We start from the raw sequence: 27,509 nt of genomic DNA on the forward strand, positions 1-27,509 counted from the left end.
CTCCTCTCGGGATCATGGGCACGCACGCACACGCGCCCGGTGTGAGTTTAAGCCACTGGGTCCGAGGCTTAAACGCACACGCGCCCGGTGTGAGTTTAAGCCACTGGGTCCGAGGCTTAAACGCACACGCGCCCGGTGTGAGTTTAAGCCACCGGGTCCGAGGCTTGAACGGTGGTCGACTACATGGGAATTCAGCTACGCAGCCATTACGCTAACTGTTGGTCCCCCACCCACCCCCCACCACCACTAAGCTTTTGAAGTGTAAGTCAGATCACATCAGTCCCACAGCCTCTTCCCCAACTGAAAACCCTCCAGGAGCTTCCGAATCAAGGTCCACCTCCTTAAAATGGTCCACCTTTATCCTTACCACTCTCGTTTGCTCCATTTCATAACACTCATTTCCTTGCTTTTTTTAAATTTTATTTTTGAGAGATTTTTGTTACAGAGTGCATACCCTTGCTTGCAGGACAGAGAAACAGAAAGCAAGAAATCACCCCCAGGGTGAATGGTCACCCGCAATTGTTTCTCCTCTATTCTCCTCTCAGTATCGGGCATGGATGCTCACGCAACTGGTGTGAGTTTAAGTCGCCAGGTCCAGGAAGCAAACCACGGTCGACTACATGGGAGTCCAGTGAAGTAACCATTATGCCATTTGCTGGTCCCTCTCCTCACTTTTAAATACACAAAGGTCCTACCCGAGGACCTTTGCATTTGCTATTTTATCTTTTCTTTTGAGAGAGAGAGAGATTTTGGCTATAGGGTGTGTGTGTTCACCAGAGAGACACAGAAAACCCGTGAGAAATCACAGATGGCCATGCTGCAATCCCTTCTCCTCCATTCTTTTCTCAGGATCTTTGGCACTCATGCACACACGTCTGGCGTCAGTTTTAAGCTGCCAAGTCCAGGGCTCGAACTGTGGTCAAACTGGGATATAAGTCCAGTGACGTAACCACTATGCCATCTGCTGGTCCCCATTTGCCATTTCTTCTCAAAAAGCTTCCCCCCCACATATGGGCACGCTGGGCTTCCTCATTTATTTCAGATTTCTGCTCAGAAGCTACCTCACCATCTTATCATTGGGTGTTACCTGACCGTCTCATTTAAGATGGCAAGCCCACCTCTTCTCCCTCAGTTCCTGGTACCTTTTTAGCCTCATACCTTGCTCACTTTTCCTCCATATACATCTGAATACTTATTTCCTTGTTTGTTGATGAATCAGATACTGATATATTAAAAAAAAAAAAGTTCGTTCTTGCTTACTTCAACTCCCTGCTTTCTGAGTAGATGACTTCTCAATTAAAGGCTAATTTACCAGCTTCTCTGGGTTCAATGAGATGTGAATAGAAGCTGTATGCGTTTCTTATAGTTTGTGACCTAAAAAGAATATATGGATGTGTTGTGTGTCTTGTGTCTTTCTGGCACTTATCTAAGGTATGCTTTATAGATGGATAGAATTCCATTATCCTAGTGGTGGTGCATGATACCTATAGAAAAAGGCATGCCCTGTGAGCCATGACACACATCTGCCGCTAAGCCCCTCCTTGCTCATCAGCCCATTTGCTTAACAACCTAGTTAAAGTCATTAAATGAGGAGTGCCTATATATGTGTATCCTATTTTTTATCCATTTGTTTATTGATAGACAGGAGAGGGGACTCTGCATCTTGGCTATTGTGAAAAGTGCTGCAGTAAACACTGGGGTGCAAATATCTTCCCAACACAACCAATTTCCTTTCCTTTGGATATATGCCTAGCAGAGGGAATGGTGGATCATCCAGCAGTTCTATTTCTAATTTTTTGAAGCCTCCTTAATGCTGATAATGGAAATTATTCTTAAATGTATATGTATATATACATATAAATTTAAATACATACATATATATATATGTATATAGTCTCCCCTCCCTCCCACAAGAAACAGCAAATCTGTGTAAATACAATTTTAGGATTAGCATGAGAGTTAACCAAGTTAAAACAAATTCCAATCTTTAACCTGGAGAAAAAAGGTCTGTTCATTTGTCTCTGGGAAGTTTATTTAATAGTATTTATGATTGTGGGGATGTGTTTGGAAGGAAAAAGGGGCATAACAAATCTTTTTGGTATATGCAAATGATTTATAGCGGGGGGAAAAATAGAAAGATAATAAAAGCAAACAAACCCATGGCCATGGCATGAAGAAATGATATATGGATTCCACGCATGACTGAGTCGTTTAGATTGAGCCCATTGATGGAACTGTGGCCCCATACAGCACAGAGATATCAAGTAAATGTATTTGACCCTCCCCAGAATGTACAGGAATGATGTGTTCCTAAAACGTTCTGGGTGTGTGACTATATCGTGTTATTACTAACAAGTTCAGGCTCTTGAGACAGACCACCTGCTGTGTAACCAGCTCTGCTTTTCTTTTTCTGTTTTTTCGAAACAACTGAAGGCTGTTCTCTGAAAAGAACATTATAGGGTTAACCCTTCAGTGTATTTAATATCAAATGTGAAAAGATACATAGGTAATCATGATACAGAAGATAATTAAAATGATATATATTTTAATATGAATGTATTTGTAAATATAGACAAAATCTTGACTTTCCCAAATTACCGAAGTTGGTCCAAGAAAAGGATACCGGGATAAAAAATAACTAGAGGAGAATCTGGAAGGGTAATCAAAATTCTCCTCTTAAAGGCAGCACCAGGCCTAGGCAGTTTTACCAACACTGAAGACAGACAATATTTACATCATATAAATTGATCAAGACAATAGAAAATGATTAAAAGCCACCCTACTGAGATCGTAAGGCAATGACAGCAACAGGTAACATTAAGTTTATGTGAAATAACCCATGTAATGCAAGTAAGTGCTTGGTACATGAAAATAATACAGTTTAGTTGTTATTATGTCCCATTTGTAGTGGAATGAGAGATAAAAGGGATAAGAAACAGAAATTCAAGAAGCTATTAGGTATAAAATTTAGACTTGAATTCTAATTTATCATGGTCAAAGCTTGTGAAATTTCCAAATATCGTTGGGTTAAAGTTAGAAAATTATTATTTTCTGGGCCAGCAGTGGTGGCACAGAGGTGACACAACACTGTCATGGGAAGGTCCCTGGTTCACATCCCGAGGGCTCCCTGTGCATACCGGGTGTGCTCACATGCCAGTGACCTGGACTGGCTGAGACTGGGCAGGGATCGCAGCGTGAAAACCCTGCTGGGAGGGATTGGTTTTCCTCTGTCTTTCATGGATGAGGTTGAAAAATTTTTTTTTAAACTTAAAGAAGATGATTATTTTCTACAATATATATGGTACTTATAAGCCTGATGTAATGCCTATTTCTTCTCTTCAAGGTCTTTTTCTGCCCTTCCAGAAGAAGTGGGCCTCAAAGTCACAGCCAGGCTCCAGATGAATCCTGCTGCACCGGAGAGCATGTTGGGGATTCCTGAAAATTATCTTCTTTAATTCATTTTTCTAGAATGTCTAAACCAATTACTTCTAGTCTTAAGAGATTTTTTTTTCTTCCTCCATTAACTCCCATATCCCATCAGGAATCTTTTAACATTATGTCACTTCACAATTTATTTTTTTTCCATCCTAAGTTGTAAGGTGAAGAAGTTATTGGGTTGTTGAGGAGGTTAAGATACATTTTTGTATAGAAAAACAGGGAAAAGCTTCATGACTTTCCCGATGACCTAACATTATGGTACTTAGTGTGATATGGAGATGAAGGGAGAGGGCAGGAAGATGAGTTTCTTATCCTCTGGGGTTTTATACCTCCCTGACCCAACTTAACAAACTAAGAAATGAGGAATAAAGAGAGAAGACAGCAAACAGCTCTATGGAAGCCTCGATTTTTCCACTTGGCAACTTATTTCTCTTTTTACATTCTGCTTTTTTGCCACTCTTAATATACAGTTCTTTCAGTTTTTACATTCTTAAAAGACTGGTGATAACCACTTCTTAAGATTTTAATAATATTAGTTATAGTAGCTCCTAAAAAATGAAGGACCTAGAATAAATCTAATAACCCTCCTAGACAAAAATTGTTAACACTGTTGTTAGACATTAACAATGACATAAATAAATAGTTATATCTTATTCATCGACTTAAACAGTGAACATCATAACGATTGATGTCCCTTATCCTCATCCCCACCCCATTCCAAAAAAGATCTACAAATTCACTCAATCCCATTTAAATCCAATACTTTTCGCAGAAGAATTTGACAAAGTTAATCTTTCTTGAAACCCATTTTCTCTTGTTTTCTTCCCACTTCACTGACTCTTCCTCATCAATATCATCTCTTGTGCACAGCCTCTGAAATCTGACAGGCCTCTAGGCTCAGCCTTAGACCCATTTCTGTTTTCTCCTTACATTGTCTTTTTCAGTCTCACAGCTTTAAATACTACCTGTGAGGGAAATTCACATAATTCATGGAAAAGGGAACTAAAGTATTTTCTATGATGCAAAAAAAATTTTAAAATCCAGTTTTTGTTTTTTTGAGAGGTTTTTGCCATAGGGCGTGTGTGCACTCGCCAGACGGACAGAGAGAGACAGAAAGTGAGAAATCACCCCCCAGGGGGGATGGCCACGCTGCGATCCCTTCTCCATTCTCCTCTCAGGATCTTGGGCACGCATGAACACGCACCTGGCGTGAGTTTTAAGCCACCGGGTCCAGGACGCGAACCGCAGTCGACTACATGGGAGTCCAGCAACATAGCCATTACGCTAACTGCTGGTCCCAGGAATTGGTTTTTAAATTGCCACAGGTGGTGTGTACCTGCCAGAGACAGAGAGAGGAGAAAGCATACCAGTGGGGCATGGTCATGTCACAATCCCTTGTCCTCCATTTCTCCATCCTGTTGGGGTTTTGGGTACCCACCCAGAGGACTTGCATGCTTTTTTCCAATTCAAACCCCAGCTGGCCCTGTAGGATCTGGCTCCCTTTATCACTAGGCTATAGGGCTAGCTCACTAATAGGGATCTTAAATAATATACGAATATAAAACTTTTTTCTTACTACTTCCTCCTCTGTTTCAGCTTGCTCTTTCACAGTTCAAGGAAATGTTTATTGCTCTGATCCAAAGTCTAGTTTTCGTCCACTCCTCTTAAATTCCCCACGTGTAATCAGTCAGAAAGCTTTGTCGGCACTTCCTACAAAACATAATCCAAGTGTGGCCACAATAGCTCACTGCTACCTCACTGGTCCAGGCTGCCAGAAACTGCCAGGATCTTACCGGGTTGGTAACTCTGCTTTCTTGCTTTCATTGTCTTTCTACAGGCCTGGGGATCTGTCTCGAACTAAGACTGGTGCCAGTGAGGACTGTCAAACACTTCTCAGACAGCTGCCAGCTATGCCTCCATTCTGTCTGGTTTTCAAGGCCTGGTATAGCTAACCCTTGGCTCCTCCTAGGGGAAAATTCCTAAATCCCGAAGGCATGGAGACAGGAAAGCCCCAGAACGAAACATGCTATTTCCCTTTTCATTCCAAGGCAGTTGGTCCACTTCAGCGATTCTTTCTAGGCTAGAAAGAATCTGTTTTAGTGATCTAAAACAGACCTGGACTCTGGTGGGGAAAGCTTCTGTGATCTTCCAAAGAGTTTAGAATTCTCCGTGTCTGGCCTGGAAAGTGAGAAATGACCCCTAACTGACCACCCTCCTCCTAACCCGTTACCTGTTTTGCTCCAAACCTGGCCACTACAGGGCATTGTGCGTAGGCTTGGAAGCCCCGGAGACTACAGGGTGGGCTCAGGACTCCCGGCAGGTGAAGCCTCAGGAGTCCAAGAGACCCTCAGTGCGGCTTCTGCCAGGCCTGGGGGCGAGCTCCCCCGCCCCTCACCCACCACCCCACCGAGAAAAAGCAGCATGACCCACCCTCCTTGCCAACTGCATCAGACCCCTTCCGGGGTCTGGTTCTGAATCCTAGAAACTTATCCGGGATGGGGCAGGACGCGGTTCCCTAACTCGCTCTGGAGCAACGGTAGAGGAGCCGGGCGCCTTGCCCGCCGGCGTGCTGGTTCTGCAACCCTGTCCCCTCCGCCTCCGACGTGATGGAGCCGGCTGGGGAGGTCTGTGCGGCCATCTCGCAGTCCCCACCCACCCCGCTCCCTGCCGCCGTCCTGGCTTGCGGCTGCCTTTTCTTTAGATCTCTCTGGGCTGGCGGAGAAGGTGGGCGTTCACACCGAGCAGCGACCTCTTCTATGGTTTCCGGGGAGGCGGTGGCCAAGCGCTCCCAGCAGCCCCTGCGCTAGGCGGCAGCGGCTGCAACCTCCGCGGGAGTCCGCAAGGGGGCGCAGCGCCGGGTCGCGGACTGGCGGGTCAGCCCGGCAGGTTCCGCTCAGCTGTGGGAGCTGCTCCTCGGCGCGCACCCGCTTTCCCGCGATACTTCCACCGTATCCGAGAGTTCCAAACTGCCCACCCCAACTAAACAATTACGTCAGGATTTGGGGGGCTACCCAGGAAACCCGGACGACCACTCGCCTACCACCGCCACCAACCCCCTCCAGAGCTTATTTCTCGCTCTTGCCGGCTCTGGGAAAGTAAATTTCTCCCGGGAGTTTTTTGGGGAAGGTTACAGCAAAGCGTGCGCCCCTCGGCTTTTGCGTCAGTTCGGTTCCCGCACACTGGCGGCGGTAGGTAAGCATCGGTGGCGGGCAAAGGCCTCAATGTGCGCCCGAGGCCACCGGGTGGCGCCAGCGGCCCGCCACCGGACACGCTCGGAGCGGGACGCCTCCGCCAGGTCCGGGGCTTTGTCAGTGCTCTGTCCCTCTGGAAGCCCAGTTCTAGCCGCTAGTTCAGTGTCAGCTAACCAACCGTTGCTACGTAGGTTACTTATTCTAGTAAATAAGTAATAGAGTGTTAAGGACATTTCTAACCGTGCAAACCCCCAAGCTGCAGGGCTGGGAAGCCCAAAGCCCCTCAGGGGGTCATTAGGAGGATAGCAAGTGAGAATACTATCCACTCCTTGGTTCTTAGGCTCATTCAGTCTTCCTCCTGGGGACACAGTGCATACATACCATGCTGGAGGGTGGGACTTCAGCTGTGCCTTCTGCAGGTGGCCCAACTCTATTAAGGCGGTGCCTTTTGGGCCACATGGCATGTGATTTGGTCAGTGGGTCTTGAAGCCGTGGGCCACTCCTGCACTTTCTCCTATGCGAAGTGGCCTGATTAAATGCTATGTGTACAGGGTTCCATGCCTAAGGGCCAGGGATTCCAGAAGCCCCTGAATAGTGTCTGTCTAGGACCTTCATAAGAAATAAAGGCAAATCCATACTTGGAAAATGTGTTGGTTATTGTGAGAAAACAAAACAGAACTGATGGCCTTTCCAGGATGGAAGGGGCCCAGTGTTGTCAACTGGATAAAATGGAGTGGTTGGTGTCCTCAGGGTATAGCCTTATCAGAGGCTCAGCCTTGGTCTCTGTTGCTGGCAGATTGAACGTTTAGAGGAGTTGATCGCTAAATCAGCCTTGGTAGGTGGGTGTTGCACTTTGGGGCCCTATATAGTGGCTGCTCTATTTATGTGTCCATTATTTCAGCAGGGGGACTGGGGACAAACTAGGAAATATTGTCTGGATGGTAATTTTGTCTACTGCTGTGTGCTGCTTCCTTGGGGAGTGTTCTCTGGCTAACGTGGTACAAAGATCCCATGTCATGGCTGCTCCAACCCCTCTACCCACATCCTTCTACCCCAGACTTCCCTTGTCTTTAGCCTTCCAGTCTTTCTTTTCTCCCAGGTTCCTGGATCAACCAGTCAGGCCATTTGCCAGTGACCCTCAAGTCTGTATGACTTCCATCCTTGGGTCATTTCTCTTTTTACAGCGGGTAACTTGGTTCAGTAGCTGAAACTGACTATGGGGAGAATTTCTCCACTACTGTCTTTAAAGGCCTCTCTTGAGTTGCTATCAGTTTTCTTTTTCTTTTTTTTTTCAAGAGATTATAGGGCATGGGCACTCATAAGAGACACAGAGAGAGACAGACAGGTAGTGAGAAATCACCCCTCAGGGGGGATGGCTGCAGTGCAGTCCCTTCTCCTCTTGAGATTTTGGGCATGCACACACATGCGTCCAGTGTGAGTTTTAAGCTACTGGGTCAGGGACTCAAACCGCCAACAACTACATGGGAGTCCAACGATGTAACCATTATGCCATCTGCTGGTCCCAAGTTGCTGTGGGTTTCAATCTGCAACCTCATACTGAGTGGCTTCACTCATACCCTCGCCGTCTGGAATTCAGGCTTTCCTAGAGGTCCCTCTGAACTTGCTGGTCATTACGACGGCCGCACTTTCCTGGCTTCTGGTGGCTGAGCACTCCCATCCAGCCTCGTCCGGCCTCATTTGGCCTCGTTGCCTTGGAGTGCTGTCATCCTCGTCCCCGTAGCTGTCAGTGAGCCACGTTCTGTGACTCCCCTCCCGCCATCAGCGCTGGTCACAGGAGTACTTCCATCGAATGTTTCAGAGATTCTTATAACCTTACCACCACGTGTTCCACACTGCTTTGGTAGAAGATATATTTCCTTTAAATCCTTCCATGAAACTTACACATCTAGTGGCTCTTCTGGTCACACTAAGTAGCTTTGTTAAGGGTGCCCACCTGAGTCTTTTAACCCCTTCCTTTACTATCTCTCCTGGCATTTCAACTTTGCTTAGTATTGGCCATAACATTCTCCACCCCAGGAGTCATCCTAGTAATGAGTTGGCTCCAGTCCTGTATCTCAGGAGAGAACTCCCAAGTCAATAAACCTTTCTCCATCCAAGTCTATGCTCTGGCTCCTTGACCAAGCCCCCTCAGAATCCAAACCTATGTGTTCTCCAGGCTCCTGTGGGTGAGTGAAGGCTAGCTTTTGCACTCCTCTGGGTTAAGTCCAGTTCCTTCCCTACTGGGCCCCAGCTGGGTTACGCTGTGGCTTCGCCCTTCTAGTGGTAGGCGGAGAAGTGGGGGTTACCTAATAAGATAATCAGGCTGGACTTTTCTGAGATGTTTTCTAAGTTCAGATGGCACTTATGCTTGCTGGAGAGAAAGAGAAAAAAAAAAAGAGAGAGAGAAAGAACATTTCCCCCTCCATGGGGTATGGTCACACCACAATCCCTTCTCTATTTCTCCCTCCTTTCAGGATTTTGTGCACACATGCCCATGTGCCTGGCATGTTTCTCAAACCACTGGGTCGGGGACTTGGCCATGTGGGATCAGCCCACCTTACCCACCATATCATGACTGGCCCAACTTCCAAGATTTTAAAGATTTCTTTAGAGTAGGTCTCATTTGAAATAATCCTTGATTATGAATTTTCAGACGTATGCCAGCTCATTTATTTGCTTTCAGAGTTCTGTGCTATGAGACGTGCGGTTCTAGTGTCCTTGACCTTTTGGGGTTCGTGCTGGCACTCATGCAGACAGGAAAGGGAAGGGGAGGGGACTGTCCAGATCCGAGGGCGCCTACGGAGCTGCTGCTACTCTCCTTCCTGGGCTTTCTTCTCCTGTGTCCTTTCCTGCGGCTCTTCTGCTTGTTCCTGACACTTCAGCTCTTCTTCTAAATATCTATATTTCTTAAAGGAAGTTATCTCCTTCCCATGATCAGAAGCCAAAAGGATTTCCAAATTCCACCTTTTCTTTCTTTGTAGTTCTTTATGTGTTGCCACACAGAGAGCCGTGTCCACCAAAAACATTATTATCACTGTCAGATAGAAAAGGACAGGAAACCAGACAGGAACTGGTGACTGGAGGCCTGAGAAAGAAAAAGACAATGAGAAGAGACACCACTTAGAACCCCGAGAGGTCCGGTTGGTTTATGAGTGGGAGAGGAGGTTGTCTGAGGCCTGCTGGACCTATTCCTCATGGAGGCATCATTGTTTCAGGAGGCAGGAAGGGCCCCGAGAGAGCCCCAGCTGGGCTGCACAGTGTACAGATGGGGCGCAGGCCTGGGAGAGTTTAACTTCCCGGCCCGCGTCGATGGACTCCCTAATTTTAGAGACAACTGCTCTTTCTGTGCCATTTAATGCTTGACATGAATTTGGGCTGGAAATTTCAACTTTTTTTTTCACAAAGACTCTGTTCTGGGGCTCACGATCCCTCTGCCTCAGTTAGAGAAAGACAATTGGCCGGGTAGTGGGGAGAGAAAACTAATAGAGAAATAATAAAGTCTCCTTTTCAAATAGAGCTGGGAGGCCATTTCTGGAACCCGACTAATGCATGTCCATTTGGCTTGTGAGCGCCGGTGGCCTTCACCCTTGCAAGCATCTGGAATGACCGAGTAACTGCATGATGTCAGGAAGTGTCAGTTATTTGTCAAGATGTATCAAACTCTCATTTAATGGACATTTGCTTGCCTACCTACATCTTCCCTTTATCTTTTACTGGTCACATACCCTGGCATCCTTTCCAGCGTCAGTGGAGAGTTCTTTCAGAGCACTTTTCAGTGTCCTGGTCGAGATTTAAAGCTTTGGCCTTTCTAAGCCCTCACTCTCCCTTAGTTCTTTGAAACCCTCTTTCACTTCCAGCCAGATCTGTGCTTCCTGAGTTGCAATTCCTAAGACCCTCTGTAAAGACTTTTGTTCTTCATGGTTTCAGACTTTGAAATTCCTTGACACAGTTAATGTGCTCTCTCGGAAATCTACCCCGTGAGCTCCTCAAAGCAGAACCCTCCCCAGCGTCTTCGTGTCCCCAGACCTATGACAGTAGATGGGGGAACTCAATCACTGGGTCGATTGCTGAGGGAGGAAAGGAAGAGGCAGAGAGAAAGAAGACACAGGGAGGGTAGGGAAGTGGGTCTGGAAACAGAGTACGAGGGAGAATAGAAAATGAAGAAGAAAAAAAAGGAAGAACAAAAGGGAAGAAAGACATGGAGGAAGGAAAGAAAAGTGAATGTAATGCTATTTGTGAAAACAGTGGAAAGGCCTCTCAGGCTTTCCCTGAAGGGACCTCCTCCTCCAGGCTGGGCTCTGACACTCGTGAGCAAACCCCAGTCCCACAGGAGAGAGGCCCCATCTCATGCCAGCAGCTTCCTGTCATTCTCACTCACCGAGCACTTGGACCTCCAGCTCAGGGCTGTGCTTCACGATATCTCCGTCTTGCGTGGCCGCCTGGCACCAGTATAACCCAGAGTCTTCTCTGCTCGTGGTGAGCATCTGGTATTGGGAGGACGTGTTCCTGCCCCTCAGGGTCTTGCTGCCCACGTGGAAGGAGAAGAAAAGCTGCACACCAGGCCTCTGCGAGAGCACCTTCGTTTCGCAGCTCAGGTTGACCGGACTGCCCTCCAGGAAGGGGGAGGGCGAGGATGCTGTCAGCACTGGAACGGTAAATAGCTCTAAAGACAAAATCCACAGGGAGGGGCAGGGTTGTCTGACTCAGGGTTAAGGCTCTTTTCACAGAAGATATAACCCTCTCCCCACTAAGGAAACTTGCCTAGCAAATTCGTTCGTAATGCATAATTTTTCCACTTCTAACACAGTGGCTTCCTTGGGGTTTGCTACTATTAATTGATATCACTACAGTTTCCAGCTTGCTTGCATCCTATTGAGGAGAATATCTCTACGTGGCCCACCCTTCACACAATGGCCATCTTATTTATTATACAACCATTTCCTTTGGGCAGCTGTCACCCAGGAGTAGATGCTGGCCTACACACATGCCACTTCAGTGACATATTACCTGTATTCCTTTTTTTTTTTGGAGAGGTTTTTGCTATAGGGCGCGTGCGCTCGCCAGACAGACAGAGAGAGACAGAGAGACAGAAAGCGAGAAATCACCCCCCTGGGGGGATGGCCACGCCGCAATCCCTTCTTCTCCATTCTCCTCTCGGGATCTTGGGCACGCACGCACATGCGCCCGGCGTGAGTTTAAGCCACCAGGTCTGGGACTCAAACCGCGGTCGACTACGTGGGAGTCCAGCGACATAGCCATTACGCTAACTGCTGGTCCCCTGTATTCTTGACTCAAAAAGTAATCTAGGACAATAATTTCTTGAGAATTAACTTTCTTTTTTCTTTTTTATAGACAGGAAGAAGTTGTGAGTGGTTGTTGAGTACCAAGCATTGCAGCAAGGGCCATGTGCAAACTGGATTAGAAGGTACTCGGTTTGCAGATACTTAAAGAGAAATGAGGCCAGAGAGGCCATATTGTCTGAGAGACAGAAAGTCTGACCAGTTCCTAATGTCTTCCTGGGTTCTATTTCTACCGAGCTTTCATGAGATTCCATTGGATTACTTTCTAGCAAATCTCCTAGCTACCTTGAATGAGTCACTATTCCTTGCAACTGAAATTATACTGATGAAATGGATCTTTACTATGCCCTGCATTAACTCCTGCAGTTTTGGACAGGGTATCGTAGTATTCTGGAAAGAGCAGTAGACTAGGACCCAGCGACCTCACTTCTGGCCCAGCCACTGGTCATTGTGTGGCGGTCAGTAAGGAGCTTAGTTTTTCATTTGTAAATTGATGTGAGGGTTTTAGATGATTCTGAGGGTCCAGCTGGCCCTTAACACCTGCAGCTCTAGGGCTATTCGGGTACAGTACCTTTCACTGTGACAGATACTCCCGCTGACATGTAGCGGTGCATTCCCATGCCGGAGCAGCGATAGATGCCATTGTGACTTACGTTGGTTTTCGGAATGGTGAATTTAGAACTGTGAGGTGAAAACTTAAAGGTTTTTCCGTTTCGATAGAAAAGCACGTTGTATACCAGCTTATTCTCCCATCCATGACACCTCAAGGCCAGAGGTTCTCCTTCGGTGAAGACTCTGCCAGAGACTTGCAGTAGCAGCCAGTCTGAAAATGTGGACCCAGAGTGGAGTGTTAGTATCCACTGGAAGAGAAAGGAGGAGGCTAAGCTCAACCTGGGGGCTTTCTTATCTTTACCTTCTTGCAAAATTCCATCCTCACATCTGCTGAATCTGAGGCCTGTGTCCCATTCCTAATATCCTTAGCTTTGGTGAGAAGAAAAGAATCGCTACCAGCAGCTCTGCATACAACCCCTTCTTATTTTCCCTTTCCAGATCTCAGGAGTGTGTTGGGACAAAGACAATTTACTCTCTGTGGTCAGCAGAACTCTAAGATGACCCGCCGAGTCACCCCCTTGCCTGATCCCCTTGTGTGCTGGTGGAGTCTACGACTTGCTTTTAGCCAGCAGAATACGACAAAGGCCACGGGCTGTCACTCTCACGGTGGCTATATTATGTAAGACTCTGTCTTAGCAGACTGGGTGGAGAGAGTCTCCTGCTGGCCTTGAAGAAGGAAGCTGCCCTACTGTGAGAAGGTCACATGGCAGGGACCTCTAGGTCCTGAGAGTGGCCCTCAGTTAACAGCCAGCAAGAAAATGGGAGCCTCGGTCCTACGACTATAAGGAATCCAGTTCAGCATATGACCATGTGAAATCGGAAGAACTCCCAGAAAGAACACAGCCCCATTTGCAGCCTTGGCAGCGGAGTAGAGCACCCGGCTAAGCTGTGCCAGGACGCCCAACCCATGGAAACTGGGCGATGATAAAGGTACGTTTATTGACTGAGCAGTGATAGACGCTATGTATTAAGCTCCTGATTTTATGGCAGTTTGTTACATAGCAATAGAAAATTAATAGACTCGAACTCCTGATGTATTTGTTAATAGGACCACACATCCTAAGACAAACACACCGAGTGACAAACATACCCAGTTATATATATCCTACCGACTTGGTAAGAATGATCACATATATGCAGATCACTGACATAGTTAGCCGAAACACGCTTCAAGTCAAACGGGCCAGCAGGTGACATAGTGCTTAAGGCACTGGACTCCCACATAATCAGCGGCAGTTCGAGTCCCAGACCTGGCAGCTGGAAACATGCTGGGCACATGTGCTTGGGATTTTTCCCAAGAAGAGAATGGAGGAGAAGGGATTACAGCATGGCCATCCCCCCCTGGGGGGTGATTTCTTGCTTTCTGTCTGTCTTTCAGGCAATTGCATGTGCCCTATTGCAAAAATCTCTCTCTCTCAAAATAAATAAATAAAAGAAAATAGTTAAAATAATTCTTTCTTTATATACTTTTTAAACATACATAAATAGTTATAAAAATGGAACATGTACTAAGGTACAAAGCAATTTTCAATAAATACCAAGGAATGGCCCTTTCCCCTGGCTGGCAGTGCGGAGGCCGCACGATGCCTGGAGTTACTGTAAAAGACGTGAACCAGCAGGAGTTCGTCAGAGCTCTGGCAGCCTTCCTCAAAAGGTCCGGAAAGCTGAAAGTCCCTGAATGGGTGGACACTGTCAAGCTGGCCAAGCATAAAGAACTTGCTCCCTACGATGAGAACTGGTTCTACACACGAGCTGCTTCCACAGCACAGCACCTGTGCCTCCGGGGTGGTGCTGGGGTTGGCTCCATGACCAAGATCTACCTGGGATGTCAGAGAAATGGGGACTGCCAAAGCCACTTCAGCCGAGGCTCCAAGAGTGTGGCCCGTCAAGTCCTTCAAGCCCTGGAGGGGCTAAAAATGGTGGAAAAGGACCAAGATGGGGGCTGCAAACTGACACCTCAGGGACAGAGAGATCTGGACAGAATCGCCGGACAGGTGGCAGCTGCCAACAAGAAGCATTAGGACAGATGATGCTGGTATAGTAAATCGCCTCATTCGTAAAAATAAATAAATAAATAAATACCAAGGAACTGATAGCATATTTAACAGAAATTCTGACCACAGCCTTGAAAATGGAAATCTATAGCAAAATGTCACCCTACAATACTTCTTTTTTTTTTTTGAGAGGTTTTTGCCATAGGGCATGTGCGCTCACCAGAAAGACAGAGAGAGACAGAGAGACCGAAAGCGAGAAATCACCCCCCAGGGGGGATGGCCATGCCGCAATCCCGGGTCCGGGACTCGAACTTCAGTCAACTATGTGGGAGTCTAGCAACATAGCCATTACACTAAGTAAGTACTGGTCCCATACCCTAAAATACTTATAAATAATTCATGAGTTAAAAAATTAAAATGAAACAAAACAGAAGGAGCTCAGAAATAAAATGCAATGCCGACCCATATGCAAAGGTTACTGGTTCCCAGTGTGTCCAGAGACCTCCCTGAGTAAGCTGGGCATTTGTGTGCCCACGGCCCGGGGCTGGCCATGACTGAGGGTGTATCAGGGTGTTCAGACCCTATTGGAAGTGCGCTCTTTCTCTCTCTCTCTCTCTCAGTTTCACACATGGAAGAAATAAACTTAAAAAAACTTATAATTAAAAAAAAATTTAAACATTTTTTTGTGGTTTTTATTGCATTAGGGCACATGTGCTCACCGGAAAAAGAGAGCGAGAAACAATGAGAGAGAAAGTGAGAAATCACCCCCCGGGGGGATAGCCATGCCACAGTCCCTTCTCCATTCTTCTCCTGGGATCTCAGGGTCACATGCACATGTGCATCGTGTGAGTTTCAAGCCACTGGGTCTGGGACTTGAACCGTGACCAGCCATGTGGGAGTCCAGTGACGTAACTGTTATGCCATCTGCTGGCCCTGAAGGATTTAAAATTTTAATCTTGGGACTAGAAGATGGTGTAATGGTTGCATCCTGGACTCCTATGTAGTCGACTGCGGTTCGAGTCCTGTACTCAGTGGTTTCAAACTCACAACAGGCACTTGTGTGTGTGTGCCCAAAACCCTGAGAGGGGAATGGAGGAGAAGGGATTGAAGCATGGCCACTCCCCCCCAGGGATGATTTATCACTTTTTGTCTCCTTTGTCTCTCTCTCCCTCTCTCTGGCGAGCATACCCTATAGCAAAAATCTCCCCAATTTTAATCTTATCTCGATAATGGACTGTACTACACATCAAAATTATGGGCTGCAGCTTTTAGCGGACATTGCTAGTTTCCTATTCAGAAACCATTCCCCCAGCTCAGCTGTGGTGGCATGTGCTGGGAGGATGCTTCTGCTCCACAGGCTGAGGCCATGGGAGGCCCAGGTTCAATCCTGGTCACTCCTTAAGCCAGGCATGGTGGCGTGTGTCTGTAGTCCCAGGCACTTGAGAGGATGAGGCAGGAGGGTCACAACATGGTAAGACCTTATCCTGAAAATGAAAAACAAGGCTCTCTCAGTGGCCTGGTAATCAGGAAAGCCGGATCCCACTTGGCTGACCATGTGGTTTGAATCCTGGACCCAGCAGCCTAAGAAGCATGCTGAGTGCATGTGCATGTGTGTCCAAGGTCCCAGATGGAGGGAGGCACGGAGGAGACATGTGTGGCATGACCGTCCCCCATGGGGGGAATGCTTCCTCACTTTCCAGATTCTTTCTCTCTGGTGTGCACATAGACAGAAAAACTACAAAAACAGAAAACAAACAAACAAAAAAAAAACAAAGACAACCATTCTTCCATCTTTGCAGCCTTGGAGTAGGAAGGGGACGTGTGTTCCAAGCTGTATGTGAAGACATGGGTGTGCCAGCCGGCTGTATTATTTTTATTTTTGTCTCAGCACACACAGATGTAACTGAAGTGACTGAGAGCCAATATAACTACAACTGAATTCTTTACTTCTGACTGACTATAGCAACATATTTTTAAAATAGGACATATAGGGACCAGCAGTTAACGTAATGGCTATGTTGCTGGACTCCATGTAGTCGACCGCAGTTTGAGTCCTGGACCTGGTGGCTTAAACCCACGCCAGATGCGTGTGTGCCCAAGATCCTGAGAGGAGGATGGAGGAGAAGGGATTGCGGTGTGGCCATGAGTGATTTCTCACTTTCTGTCTCTCTGTCTCTCTCTGTCTTTCTGGTGAGTGCACCAGCCCCACTGTACAAAAAACCTCAAAAAAAAAAAAAAAAAAAAAAGGACATAGAGAGCACTAACCAAAAAACCTGATGTGTAGCACCGCAGTAAAATTAATAACTCCTTTTTTGGATAGGTTTTTGCTATAGGGTGCATGCACTTGCCAGAAAGAGACAGAGAGAGACAGAGAGACAGAAAGCGAGAAATCACCCCCGGGGGGATGGCCACACTGCAATCCCTTCTCCTCCATCCTCCTCTCAGGATCTTGGGCACGCACGCACGCACACACACCGGCATGAGTTTAAGCCACTGGGTCTGGGACTTGAACTGTGGTGGACTACATGGGAGGCCAGCGACATAGCATTACGTCCCAATAACTTTTATTCATTGAAAAAAAATTAATATGATAGTGAAAGGCAAACTAAAGAATGGGAAAAGATATTTGCAACACTTGAAAAAGGACTCATATCCAGAATATATAAAGAACTCCTATATAAATCACTAACAAAAAGACAGACATAGAAAAATTGGCAAAAAGACCTGATCAGATACTTTGCAAAAGAAAATGGCCAAATAGGCAATCAACATGTAAAAATGGCCATCACTGTCATCAGGGAAATGCAAATTAACAATGTGACCTTATTGCACATCTACCAGAATAGCAAAATGGAAACTATAGGAAGCTCCAATGTTGATGAAGATGGCGAACAACCAAAACTCTCTTCCTCTGTAGAAGTGTAATTTGGTTCAGCCTCTTCAAAAACCTAGGTAACAGGGACCAGCAGTTAGCATAATGGCTATGTCACTGAATTCCCATGTAGCCGACTGTGGTTCGAGTCCCAGACCCAGTGGCTTAAACTCACGCCGGGTGCGTGTGCATGCATGCCCAAGATCCTGAGAGGAGAATGGAGGAGAAGGGATTGCAGCATGGTCATCCCCCCAGGGGGTGATTTCTTGCTTTCTTATCTCTCTGTCTCTCTCTGTCTTCTTGGAGAGCATACGCCCTATAGCAAAAACCTCTCAAAAAAAAAAAAAAATCCTATGTAGCAATCTCTACTAAAACTGAACATACATGGGGACCAGCAGTTAGCGTAATGGCTATGTCGCTGGACTCCCACATAGTTGACTGGGACTCAAGTCCCAGACCCGGTGGCTTAAATTCACGCCGGGTGCGTGTGTGTGCGTGCATGCCCAAAATCCCAAGAGGAGAATGGAGGAGAAGGGTTTGCGGCGTGGCCATCCCCCCTGGGGGGTGATTTTTCGCTTTCTGTCTCTCTGTCTCTTTTTGTCTATCTGGTGAGCGTACACGCCCTATAGCGAAAACCTCTCCAAACAAACAAACAAACAAACTGAACATACATGTACCTTGCAACCTGGCAATTCCACTCCTAGGCATTTTCCAACAGATGTATATACAGATATGCAGAAAACATATAGAAAAAAAAATTGTCCACAGCAGCAGTACTTATTTATTTATTTAAAGAATTATTTATTTAATTTTACTTATTATTATGAATTTGCTATAGAGCACATGTGCTCATTAGAGAGAGACAGGAGGGGGAGTGAGAACACAAGCCACCAGGTACAGGACTTGAACCGTAGTCAGCCATGTGGGAGTCCAGCCCATTAACCACGACACCACGTGCTGGCACTATTTTTTTTTTTTTTTTGGAGAGGTTCTTTCCTATAGGGCACATGTGCTCACCCGAAAGACAGAGAGAGACAGAGAGACAGAAAGCGAGAAATCACCCCCCCAGAGGGGATGACCACACTGCAATCCCTTCTCCTCCATTCTCCTCTTGGGATCTTGGACACGCACGCACATGTGCCCAGCATGAGTTTAGGCCACCAGGTCTGGGACTCGAACCTTGGTTGACTACATGGGAGTCCAGCGACATAGCCATTACGCTAAATGCTGGTCCCACCTGGCACTATTTTTAAGAAGCCAAAGCAGAAAACAACCCAAGAGTCCACCAGTAGAATGAAAAAAATATAGACTATTGCACAGTGATGAGAACAAGTGCAAGGCAACTTCACATGTATAAATTGCACAATCGCGATGTTGAGAAAAAGAGACAAGACACACGTGAGTACATCGTGTACCGCACTGTGGCTGTTTATCCAAAGCGCAAAGACAAGCAAAGCCTGTGATGGTACAAGCTGGCCTCAGGGGGCAGTGAACTCAATAGGCAAGGGAGAATTTCTGGGTTCTGGAAATAATTGTTTTAATCTTGGAACTCTTTAACTGGTGAAAATTTACAAAGGTGTACACTTATGGCTTGTTGTATGTATGTTATTGTTCAATAAAAATCACATTAAAATGTACTATAAAAGATAATACTCTATAACTCACCAGGGCTAGTTGTTCTAGAGGGTGTGCAAAAACAAAGAAATTGGCGTCTTCCTGGCCCTAATCCATTCTATCTCTTTTTTTAAAAAGAATTATTTTACTTAATTTTATCTACTTATTTTAATTTTCCAGAGAGAGAGAGTGAGAAAGCAAGCTGCCACCAGGTCCAGGATCCAAACCACGGTTGGCCATGTGAGAGTCCAGCACCCTTAACCACCACGCCACCTGCTGGCCCCAAACCTAGTCCATTCTTTTGTAACTTGAACTGTGAAACACTTCTGCTTGAACTACACAAAGTTTCTTGCTAAATCAGTATTTTTTAAAGTAATTATTTTAATATGACCAGAGAGGGACAGAGTGAGAGAGAGAGAGAGGGAAAGTGAGAAAGCGAGCCACCAGGTCTGGGACTCAAACCACAGTTGGCCATGTGGGAGCCCAGCACCCTTAACCACCAAGGACCTGCCAGCCCTGCTAAATCAGTTTTGTCAGTGCTCCTCACCTCTCCGTCCTAAGAAATCATCTCCAGAGCCTTTTCTATGGGACACATGAAGAACTCATAACCTTCCCTTGGATAGTCTCAACGTTCCCTTAGCTAAAACATATTTCCTGTAAAAGGAACCAAGTCTGCATAAATAGAATTATTTTGATCATCAAATCAAGGGTACTACCGTATACATCATTTGCATAAATAGAATTCTGCCTCCAGCATAAACTGATGTTTATGTTATTTATTACAAAAGAATTTGAGCTCATTGGTTTGAGATAACTAAGTAATACATTTTGGGTGTTTTATCCTGAAGAATGAAATTTTTTTCTCTGAGAAATATAGCCATTTCCATCACTTGACAAATAGAAACTTCTTGTAGAGTAAGTAGGTAGTGGAGTTTTTTTTTTTTTTCTTTTTCTGCTTCTATTTATTAAAGTCTCTTAGTAATTTCATGTCGAGAATATTATCTTACAGATAGACTATGAAAGGTGCCCCAGACTATAAAGATGTTTACTGCAACATTGCTTACAAAAGCAAAATAATGGAAACTCCTTACTAGTTTATTAACAGGAAGACCAGTTACTTTAATTTTGGTACCGCTATCCAATAGACATTTCAAAGTAGATCTCTGTTGATATATAAACGGATCTCCAAGGTAAGATGCAAGACAGTACAGAATGTACTAATCACAGTTAAGAAAAAACTTTAAGGGGGTCAGTAGGTGGTGTGGTAAAGGTGCTGGACTCCCACATGGCCAACTGCAGTTTGAGTCCCAGACCTGGTGGCTTATTTTCTTGCTTTCCCTTTCTCTCTCTCTCTCTCTCTCTCTCTCTCTAAAAAAAAAAAAATAATAATATTAATAAATAAAATTAAATAAATAATTCTTTAAAAAATAAGAAAAATTTCAAATGAAAAATATGTATGTATTAATAGTTTTGTTTTTGTAGCAGGTGATTGTGGGACTAGAGTTTTGGGATGAGAGGGAGACTCTTCATTGTTCATCATGGCACATTTGTCTGAGTTATTTTTATTTATAGGCATAAATGTGAAGGTCTGACTTTTACTCTAGACACCCTCCTCGCAGCTGACTCCATGAGGGTGCTCCTGGCCTAGCCTGAGGGTACAATAGGAAGAGAACTAAACTGTGGGCTGGAATCCACACAGTCAACGGCAGGGTGGGATCCCCACTCCCATTTACCTGAAATATCTGAAACATGCCCTGTGATTGGCAAATACCCAGGACCCCAAGGAGCTGGAGAGCTGGGGAAAGGGGGTTTCAGTGTGAGATCTTGTCAAGGGTCCCTCTTTTGCTCTAGCTCTCCTTTTTCTCTGTCACACTCACACACACACATGCTCTCTATCACGAATAAAGTAAATTCTTTTAAAAGGATCCTCATGTGATGTTTTGAGTGTATTGTCTTAATTCTTTTTTTTTATTAGAGGCTTTTGCTTTAGGCACGTGCACTCATCGGAGAGAAAGACAGAGACAGTGAGAGGGAAAGTAAGAAACCACCCCCCCAGGGGAAATGGCCACACTACAATTCCTTCTCCATTCTCCTCCTGAGATCTTGGGTATGCATGCATGCGCCCAGTGTGATTTTCTTTTTTCCTTTTTTGGGGGGAGAGGTTTTTGCTCTAGGGTGTGTGTGTGCTCGCCAGAAAGACAGAGAGAGACAAGAGAGATAGAAAGTGAGAAATCACCCCCCAGGGGGGATGGCCACACCGCAATCCCTTCTCCTCCATTCTCCTCTCAGGATCTTGGGCATACATGCACAAGCACCCGGAGTAAGTTCAAGCCACCGGGTCTGGGACTCGAACTGCGGTCAGCTACATGGGAGTTCAGCAACATAGTCATTATGCTAACTGCTGGTCCCCCCAGTGTGATTTTCAAGTCACCAGTCCAGGACTCAAATTGCAGTTGCCTCAGGAGTCCAGTGACTTAACAGCTACTCCATCAGCTGTCCCCAACTGAATTCTTTTTAAGGGATCCTCATACGATGTTTTGAGTATATTGATTTAATTCAGCTGGTAGATACATGGAGCTGAGACTGACGTAGATACATCAATACACACTTCTGATAGCCAGAAACAGAAAACACAAAGGAAGTTGTGATTTGCGGCCCTCCTGCTCCATGCACATTTACCTCTGTGGACTTCCAGCTGTACCGGGTCGCTTGGCGCTGAGTCACCTGTCTGGCAGCTGTATTCCCCACTGTCCTCAAAACTGGCGGCAGTGATGCTGTGTCTGGGAGCCAAGGTCTGCATGGTTGTGCCGTTGAGAAGCCACCGTGTAGAGTTGGACCCAGGCAGACGGGGCCCCTCGCACCACAAGGTCACCTTTTCCCCTTGGAACACATTGACCCATGGAGGCTGCAAGGTGATCCTTGCCTTTGTGGGGTCTGCTTGAGGATTGAAAAGGAAAACAAAACAAGTGGATTACAAGAAGGGCTTATGGTAAGGCTTCATGGACAGCACAAGGGGAAACTGCATATTTAGGGTAGTTTGAAAAATAGACAAGTGGGAATTTACGAAAGCCAGCCTTTAAGAGTGTCCAGACTTGGGGGGCTGGCAGGTGGCATAGTGGTTAAGGGTGCCAGACTCTCACATGGCTAACCGCAGTTCAAGTCCTGGGCCTGGCGGCTTGCTTTCTCACTTCCCTGCTCCCCATGTCCCTCTGATCAAATTAAAATAAATAAATAAAGTTAAATAAAATAATTCTTAAAAAAAAAAAGAGTGTCCTGACTCAGAACCAGCAAATGGCATATGTTTACGTCACTAGACTCCCACATGGCTGACCGCAGTTTGATTCCCAGACCCAGAGGCTTGAAACATACTGTGCATGTGTGCGTGTGTGCCCAAGATCTCGGGAGGAGAATGGAGGACAAGGGATTGTAGTGCAGCCATCCCCCCTAAGGGGGTGATTTCTTGCTTTCTGTCTCTCTGTCTCTCTGTGTCTCCAGCGAGCACATCTCCAGAGAGCGCATGCATCAGATAACAAAAATCTCTCTCTCAAAAAAAAGTATCCAGGGAACCAGCAGTTAGCGTAATGGCTATGTCGCTGGACTCCCATGTAGTTGACCGTGGTTCGTGTCCTGGACCCGGTGGCTTAAAAAACTCACGCCGGGGTGTGTGTGTGGGGGGGAACCAGCAGTTAGCGTAATGGCTATGTCGCTGGATTCCCACGTAGTCGACCGCGGTTCGTGTCCCGGACCCGGTGGCTTAAAAAACTCACGCCGGGCGCGCGTGCGTGCGTGCCCAAGATCCCGAGAGGAGAATGGAGGCGAGGGGATTGCGGCCCTGGCCATCCCCCTGTGGGGTGACTTCTTTCTTTTTCTTTCTCCATCTCTTTCTGTCTCTCCAGTGAGTGCATGCACCCCTATTGAAAAAAAAAATCCAAAAGTAAATAAATAAAAGTAAAAGAAAGAAATGCAGAATCTCAGACCTCTGTCCAGACTGTTGAGGGATCCAGACTGTTGCTGAAGTCTCTTATGTTATTAAATCTTCATCTGGGTGTTGGGCATTTTGGGTTCAGTAATCAGATTAGATTAGATGACTGACTCAGGACTCTCTGTTGGTAATTAATGAAACAGGGCTATATATTAGAGCAATCTGACTGGAGCTGATTTCCTTACTACCTATGTATGCTGTCTCTGAGGATAAAGCACAGACCTTCATTAGCCTTCATTAAAAACAGAGCCTCAGGCTTCTCCCCTGGAAGTCTTCGGTATCTGTCTGGCTCTCTCTAGGAAGAAAAACACACTGATCTTTATTGTAAAGGGGACTAGTTGGAGCTGTTGGGAAAGCCAGTGGGGCTGCTTCTGTGTTTTGCAATCCTGACCTTTTCCTGTTACTAAATATACACTTAAGCATTTAATTCAATGGTCAGGGCTCATCAGCGACAAATCTTAAAAATCAGGATTTTATCAAAACCACACTTAATGTGCGGGATTTTACATAATTATCATTTTCTTTTCTATCCTCTCCCTACATCTCTTCTGGTTAATAAGACTCATCTTGGGGAGTAGGAAAGTGGCAGAGGAAGAGAAAATGAGTTGGCGATCACTCACCCACTTGTCCACCAGCTGGAACTGCAAAAGAGCAGAGAGCAGAGACATCGGTTGGTCAGTGGGAAGTGAAAAAGAAGGGAAAATAGGGCCTTAGAGAGGCCGGTGTAGTTCTCTCGAATTTCTTTGTAACCCTCTTTCCCAAATCGGGTACAGCACAGCTGAACAAGCTACAGGTGATTATTGAGAAGGCTTTATTTTCATACGAGACTTCCTGGCTTAAGGCTACTTCAGGATCTCCCTTCCCGTCCCTTTGGTATAATAAGCACCTACACACTGTGGAAGCGCAGACACAGTTGTCCGATATTCATGAGTTCTAGCTAAAGATACCAAAGGGAAAATTCTTCACTGCCTATGGCTATAAATTTCCATCCACCCCCTCTGCATCCAACTTACCCCAAAGGAACAGAGCTGTCAAGAGCCACATGTTCTCCGCAAGCTGGTGGAGCGGTGAAATCTGTAACATGCAAGACATTGAAGAGGTTCTGCTGGGGGCTCAGGAGCCAAGATTAGAAAAGAGGAAGGAAATTGCCTCTTCTGATTACTGTCTTCATCTTCCTTTTCTGGGAGACACATCCCTAATTTTTGAAGCACAGTCTCCTCATTCTCCTATGTCTTAGCCCGTCTTTACCAGTTTGAAACTGAGGTAATGGGGGGATGGACTCTCAGAAATCAGGGGAGGGCTAAACTTCAATTGCCATTCTATTCTGATTATATTCTAGCTCTACCATTTCTGATTTTTAGGGCTAGAATATAACAAAACCCGCTTTCATAATTAGTTCAAGGCCAGATTCATGTCTCCCAACATGATCGTTAGAATCCAGAAGATTCTAATCAGCTTTCATGAGGCATGTGAAGAGTTACTATCTACAAGAGCACTCCAGCCTCTTTCTCTGGGTAAATCTGAGCAGAACCGAGCTCCTATTTTGGTAAATAAAGAAAGAAAGGAAAGAAAAAAAGCCATGTTCTTGAAAGTCATTATGAATCCAGAGTGCTTATATCAGTTAAACCCAAGGAAATTAAATATTTAATGTCATTTTTTTAAAAGAGATTTTTGCCTTAGGGTGTATGCACTCTCAGGGGAGAGAGACAGAGAGACAGAGACAGTGAGAGGGAATGTGAGAAATCATCCCCCAGGGGGGATGGTCACCCACAATCTTTTCTCCTTCATTCTTCTCCCAGGATCTTGGGCATACACCCACCCGCACCCCTGGTGTGATTTTCAAGCCACCAGGTCCGAGACTCAAACCGCAGTTGGCTTTGCGGGAGTCCAGCAACATAACCATTATGCCATCAGCTGGTCCCATTTAATGTATTGTAGAGAAGAAAAATAACTCCTCCATGTGGGTGGAGACATCCCTTAGAAGTGAGTTTCCGTGTACAGGTGGGAAGCTCTGTGCCACCAAGTAAGTTGGTTCCTGAGGTAGAGTTGTAAAGATATCAAAAGATTTCTAGGTGTGCTACGAACAGAGAAAGAGAGCTAAGCAGAAATTTGATGAGTGCAAAGCGACCTGTACTCATTGGCAGAGAATGAAAAATGATGACAAATAATGTTGCAGGTTGGGTGACTGGCTCCAATTTTTCACCAGTTCTACACTGTCTTCACAGCCCTTTAAAAGGCTGAGGGTGCCTCACTGTCTCTTGATTATGACTCATCCATATGCCTTTGACTGGCCAGTGAAGCGTGGATGGAAACAGCATTGTACTAATTTTGAACTTAGAATTCAGGTGTTGTATTTAAATTAGCACGAGAATAAAAGGACATTCAGTTTTAGCCAAGTTAAAGGAGGCTTTATTAAGCTAGTGGCTGTGGGAGGACCCAAGTCACTCTAAAACCCTGCAGCCCCAAAGTGGAGGGGAGGAAGTTTTACAAAGGCAAAAACTGCAAAGGCAAAGAAAAACATAAACTGAACAAACTGTAAGCCTTGAGTCATGTGAGAGCCATTTACAAAAGCTCAAAAAGCGAGTTATCAGGAAGGACAATTAAGGATGACAGTGTCTGTCAGTGATAAACATTCAGTGGGAAATGTTTAGGAGGCACATATGTATGGTCAGGTCACGGGGAAGGGGAAATGGCTTCAAAATGGAGATGCTGGGACCAGCAGTTAGTGTAATGGCTATGTCGCTGAATTCCCAGGTAGTCAACCGCATGTTCGAGTCCTGGACCTGGTGGCTTAAACTCACGCCAGGCACGTGTGCATGCGTGCCCAAGATCCCGAGAGGAGAAAGGAGGAGAAGGGATTGCGGCATGGCCATCCCCCCACCCCGGAGGGTGATTTCTCGCTTTCTGTCTCTGTCTTGTTTTTTCGTGTGAGCGCGGTTGCCCTAAAGCAAAAACCCCTCAAAAAAAAAAAAAAAAAAAAAGAAAAAAAGAAAATGGAAATGGTCGTGCTTCATTCCCCGCTTCTCTTTTATGGAGATTGAATACTTGATTTTTTCAGTACTAGCTGGGGGAAATGGTGATCGTCTCTCTCTTTTTAAATTTTTATTTATTTAACTTTATTTATGCATTCAGTTATTTTAATTTGACCAGAGAGAGAGAGAAAGAGAGAAAGGGACAAAGGAAGCCGCCAGGTCCAGGAGTTGAACCATGGTCAGCCACGTGGGAGTGTCCAGCACCTTAACCACCACGCCACCTGCTGGTCCCGATCGTCTCTTTTTAAGAAGTTTAACTGAATTTAAGCACGGTAAGGTCTAGTTTGAACTGACTCGCCATGATTTTATGGTCTGTAGTTATCATGGATGGGAGTGTCTGGTCGGACTGGCTTGGGGCCAGTATTTGTGGTATGCAGTCATTGTGCTCAGTTGCTTGCAGGGAGATTGTGATATAGTATTTTTTAACATAATGTAAGCAGTTGATAGAAGCAGAAAAACATTTCGTTAGATACTAATGAAAATAACAATATTTTCCACAAAACAGAAACCAGGGCTGAAAGTCAAAATTAGAAACACGGTTGATTAAAGAAGAAACAAGTGCAAGAGTTAAGGAGCCTACTGCCAGAGGTCAGTCTCATTTTTTGATAAGTTAACAGCAGCCTTTTTTTTTGGTTGTCTAGTTGTTGAGTCTCTTTTTAGCTGTGTGGGAGGGATTGATTTTACGTGGCTAAGGGACTTCTTTTGAGCTAAAGGCACCGAACTACGGTGAGATTTTTTCACAAGTAACAGGAGAACACCAGCAGGAGCCCTCTGTCCCATCTTTAATCAGTTAGAGCTGTGATAGTCAGACCTTTAGTAAAAACCAAAGTAATTATAACAAGGAGGGTCATGATAAAGGCGTTATTACAAATGGTCTGGGAGCATTCAGGTCAGTCTATGTGCCGTCTCAGTCTTCTGCTTGTGCATAGATTGGTCGGCTTCTCCAGTGACCAAAGCAGAACTGTAGTCCTCTCAGGTCTCTGAGGGGCAGTCATGGCTTGTGTTTTCTAGATGGTCAAGCTGAGATTATAAAGTGAAGGCTGGTCAACTCAGAAAGGCCCGATGGATACAAAAGAAAACCTCTTGCTAACAATGAGTCAAAAAGGTTTTGACTCATCTATTACAAAGATACCACGCCAGGGACAGGATGTAGGAAGAATAAGTCCTATTATCAAATGGGCCAAAATGGTCTGCCACTGTTTGTGGGCGTGGCTCAGCCCAGACCCTATGGAAGAGGTTTTGGAAACAGGAAAGAGCAGTCAGACTTTTGTGCTTAGTTTTCTCTGTTGGTCAACTATTATTTCTCATGGCGCTAGGAAGGCTCATTCCTAGGAGTCAAGTCTCAGAGAACTAAGAAGGTTTATTTTTAGGAGTTGTCAATCAATTATTTGTTGTTATAGGCAGTAGAGTCCTGGGAGAGGACATGTCTGGCTGGTTTAATAGGCAGTTGTCTCTGAACAAGGGAACGCGTCAG

At 45.6% G+C, this 27,509-nt stretch overlaps 2 protein-coding genes, 1 long non-coding RNA gene and 1 pseudogene across 5 annotated transcripts in view; 3 read left to right on the plus strand and 1 right to left on the minus strand.

Annotated features, from left to right (window-relative positions):
* Positions 1–4,091, plus strand: part of LOC102490906 (histone H2B type 2-F) — an 11,054-nt gene extending 6,963 nt beyond the window's left edge. Inside the window, exon 2 of the mRNA XM_006168505.3 lies at positions 3,344–4,091. The gene's annotated coding sequence lies outside the window, so the exon portion shown is untranslated. The remainder of the gene's footprint in view (positions 1–3,343) is intronic.
* Positions 4,092–9,248: 5,157 nt separating this feature from the next.
* On the minus strand, positions 9,249–24,128 carry FCGR1A (Fc gamma receptor Ia). 3 transcript variants are annotated; one of them, XM_006168506.3, is made up of 6 exons: positions 24,017–24,128; positions 23,624–23,644; positions 21,701–21,955; positions 12,501–12,752; positions 11,008–11,292; positions 9,249–9,714 (listed from the first exon to the last, which is right to left on the minus strand). In XM_006168506.3, exons 1-6 carry the CDS (start codon positions 24,093–24,095, stop codon positions 9,440–9,442), a joined length of 1,167 nt encoding a protein of 388 aa, XP_006168568.2. In that variant the 5' UTR covers positions 24,096–24,128; the 3' UTR covers positions 9,249–9,439. The 3 variants fall into 3 exon arrangements, with proteins under 3 accessions (XP_006168568.2, XP_027624083.1, XP_027624081.1); XM_027768282.1 differs by having other exon boundaries at positions 11,008–11,274; positions 21,701–21,958; XM_027768280.1 differs by having other exon boundaries at positions 21,701–21,958; positions 24,017–24,127.
* Positions 11,210–27,509, plus strand: part of LOC102491741 (uncharacterized) — a 17,320-nt gene continuing 1,020 nt past the window's right edge. The window contains exons 1-4 of the long non-coding RNA XR_337404.1: positions 11,210–11,282; positions 11,982–12,054; positions 12,980–13,471; positions 26,541–26,623. This is a non-coding gene — a long non-coding RNA (uncharacterized LOC102491741). The remainder of the gene's footprint in view (positions 11,283–11,981; positions 12,055–12,979; positions 13,472–26,540; positions 26,624–27,509) is intronic.
* Positions 14,077–14,602, plus strand: LOC102491316 (40S ribosomal protein S19 pseudogene; annotated as a pseudogene).

This window comes from Tupaia chinensis, unplaced genomic scaffold (assembly GCF_000334495.1).
Source record: "Tupaia chinensis unplaced genomic scaffold, TupChi_1.0 Scaffold145814_1, whole genome shotgun sequence".
Lineage (NCBI taxonomy): Eukaryota > Metazoa > Chordata > Mammalia > Scandentia > Tupaiidae > Tupaia > Tupaia belangeri.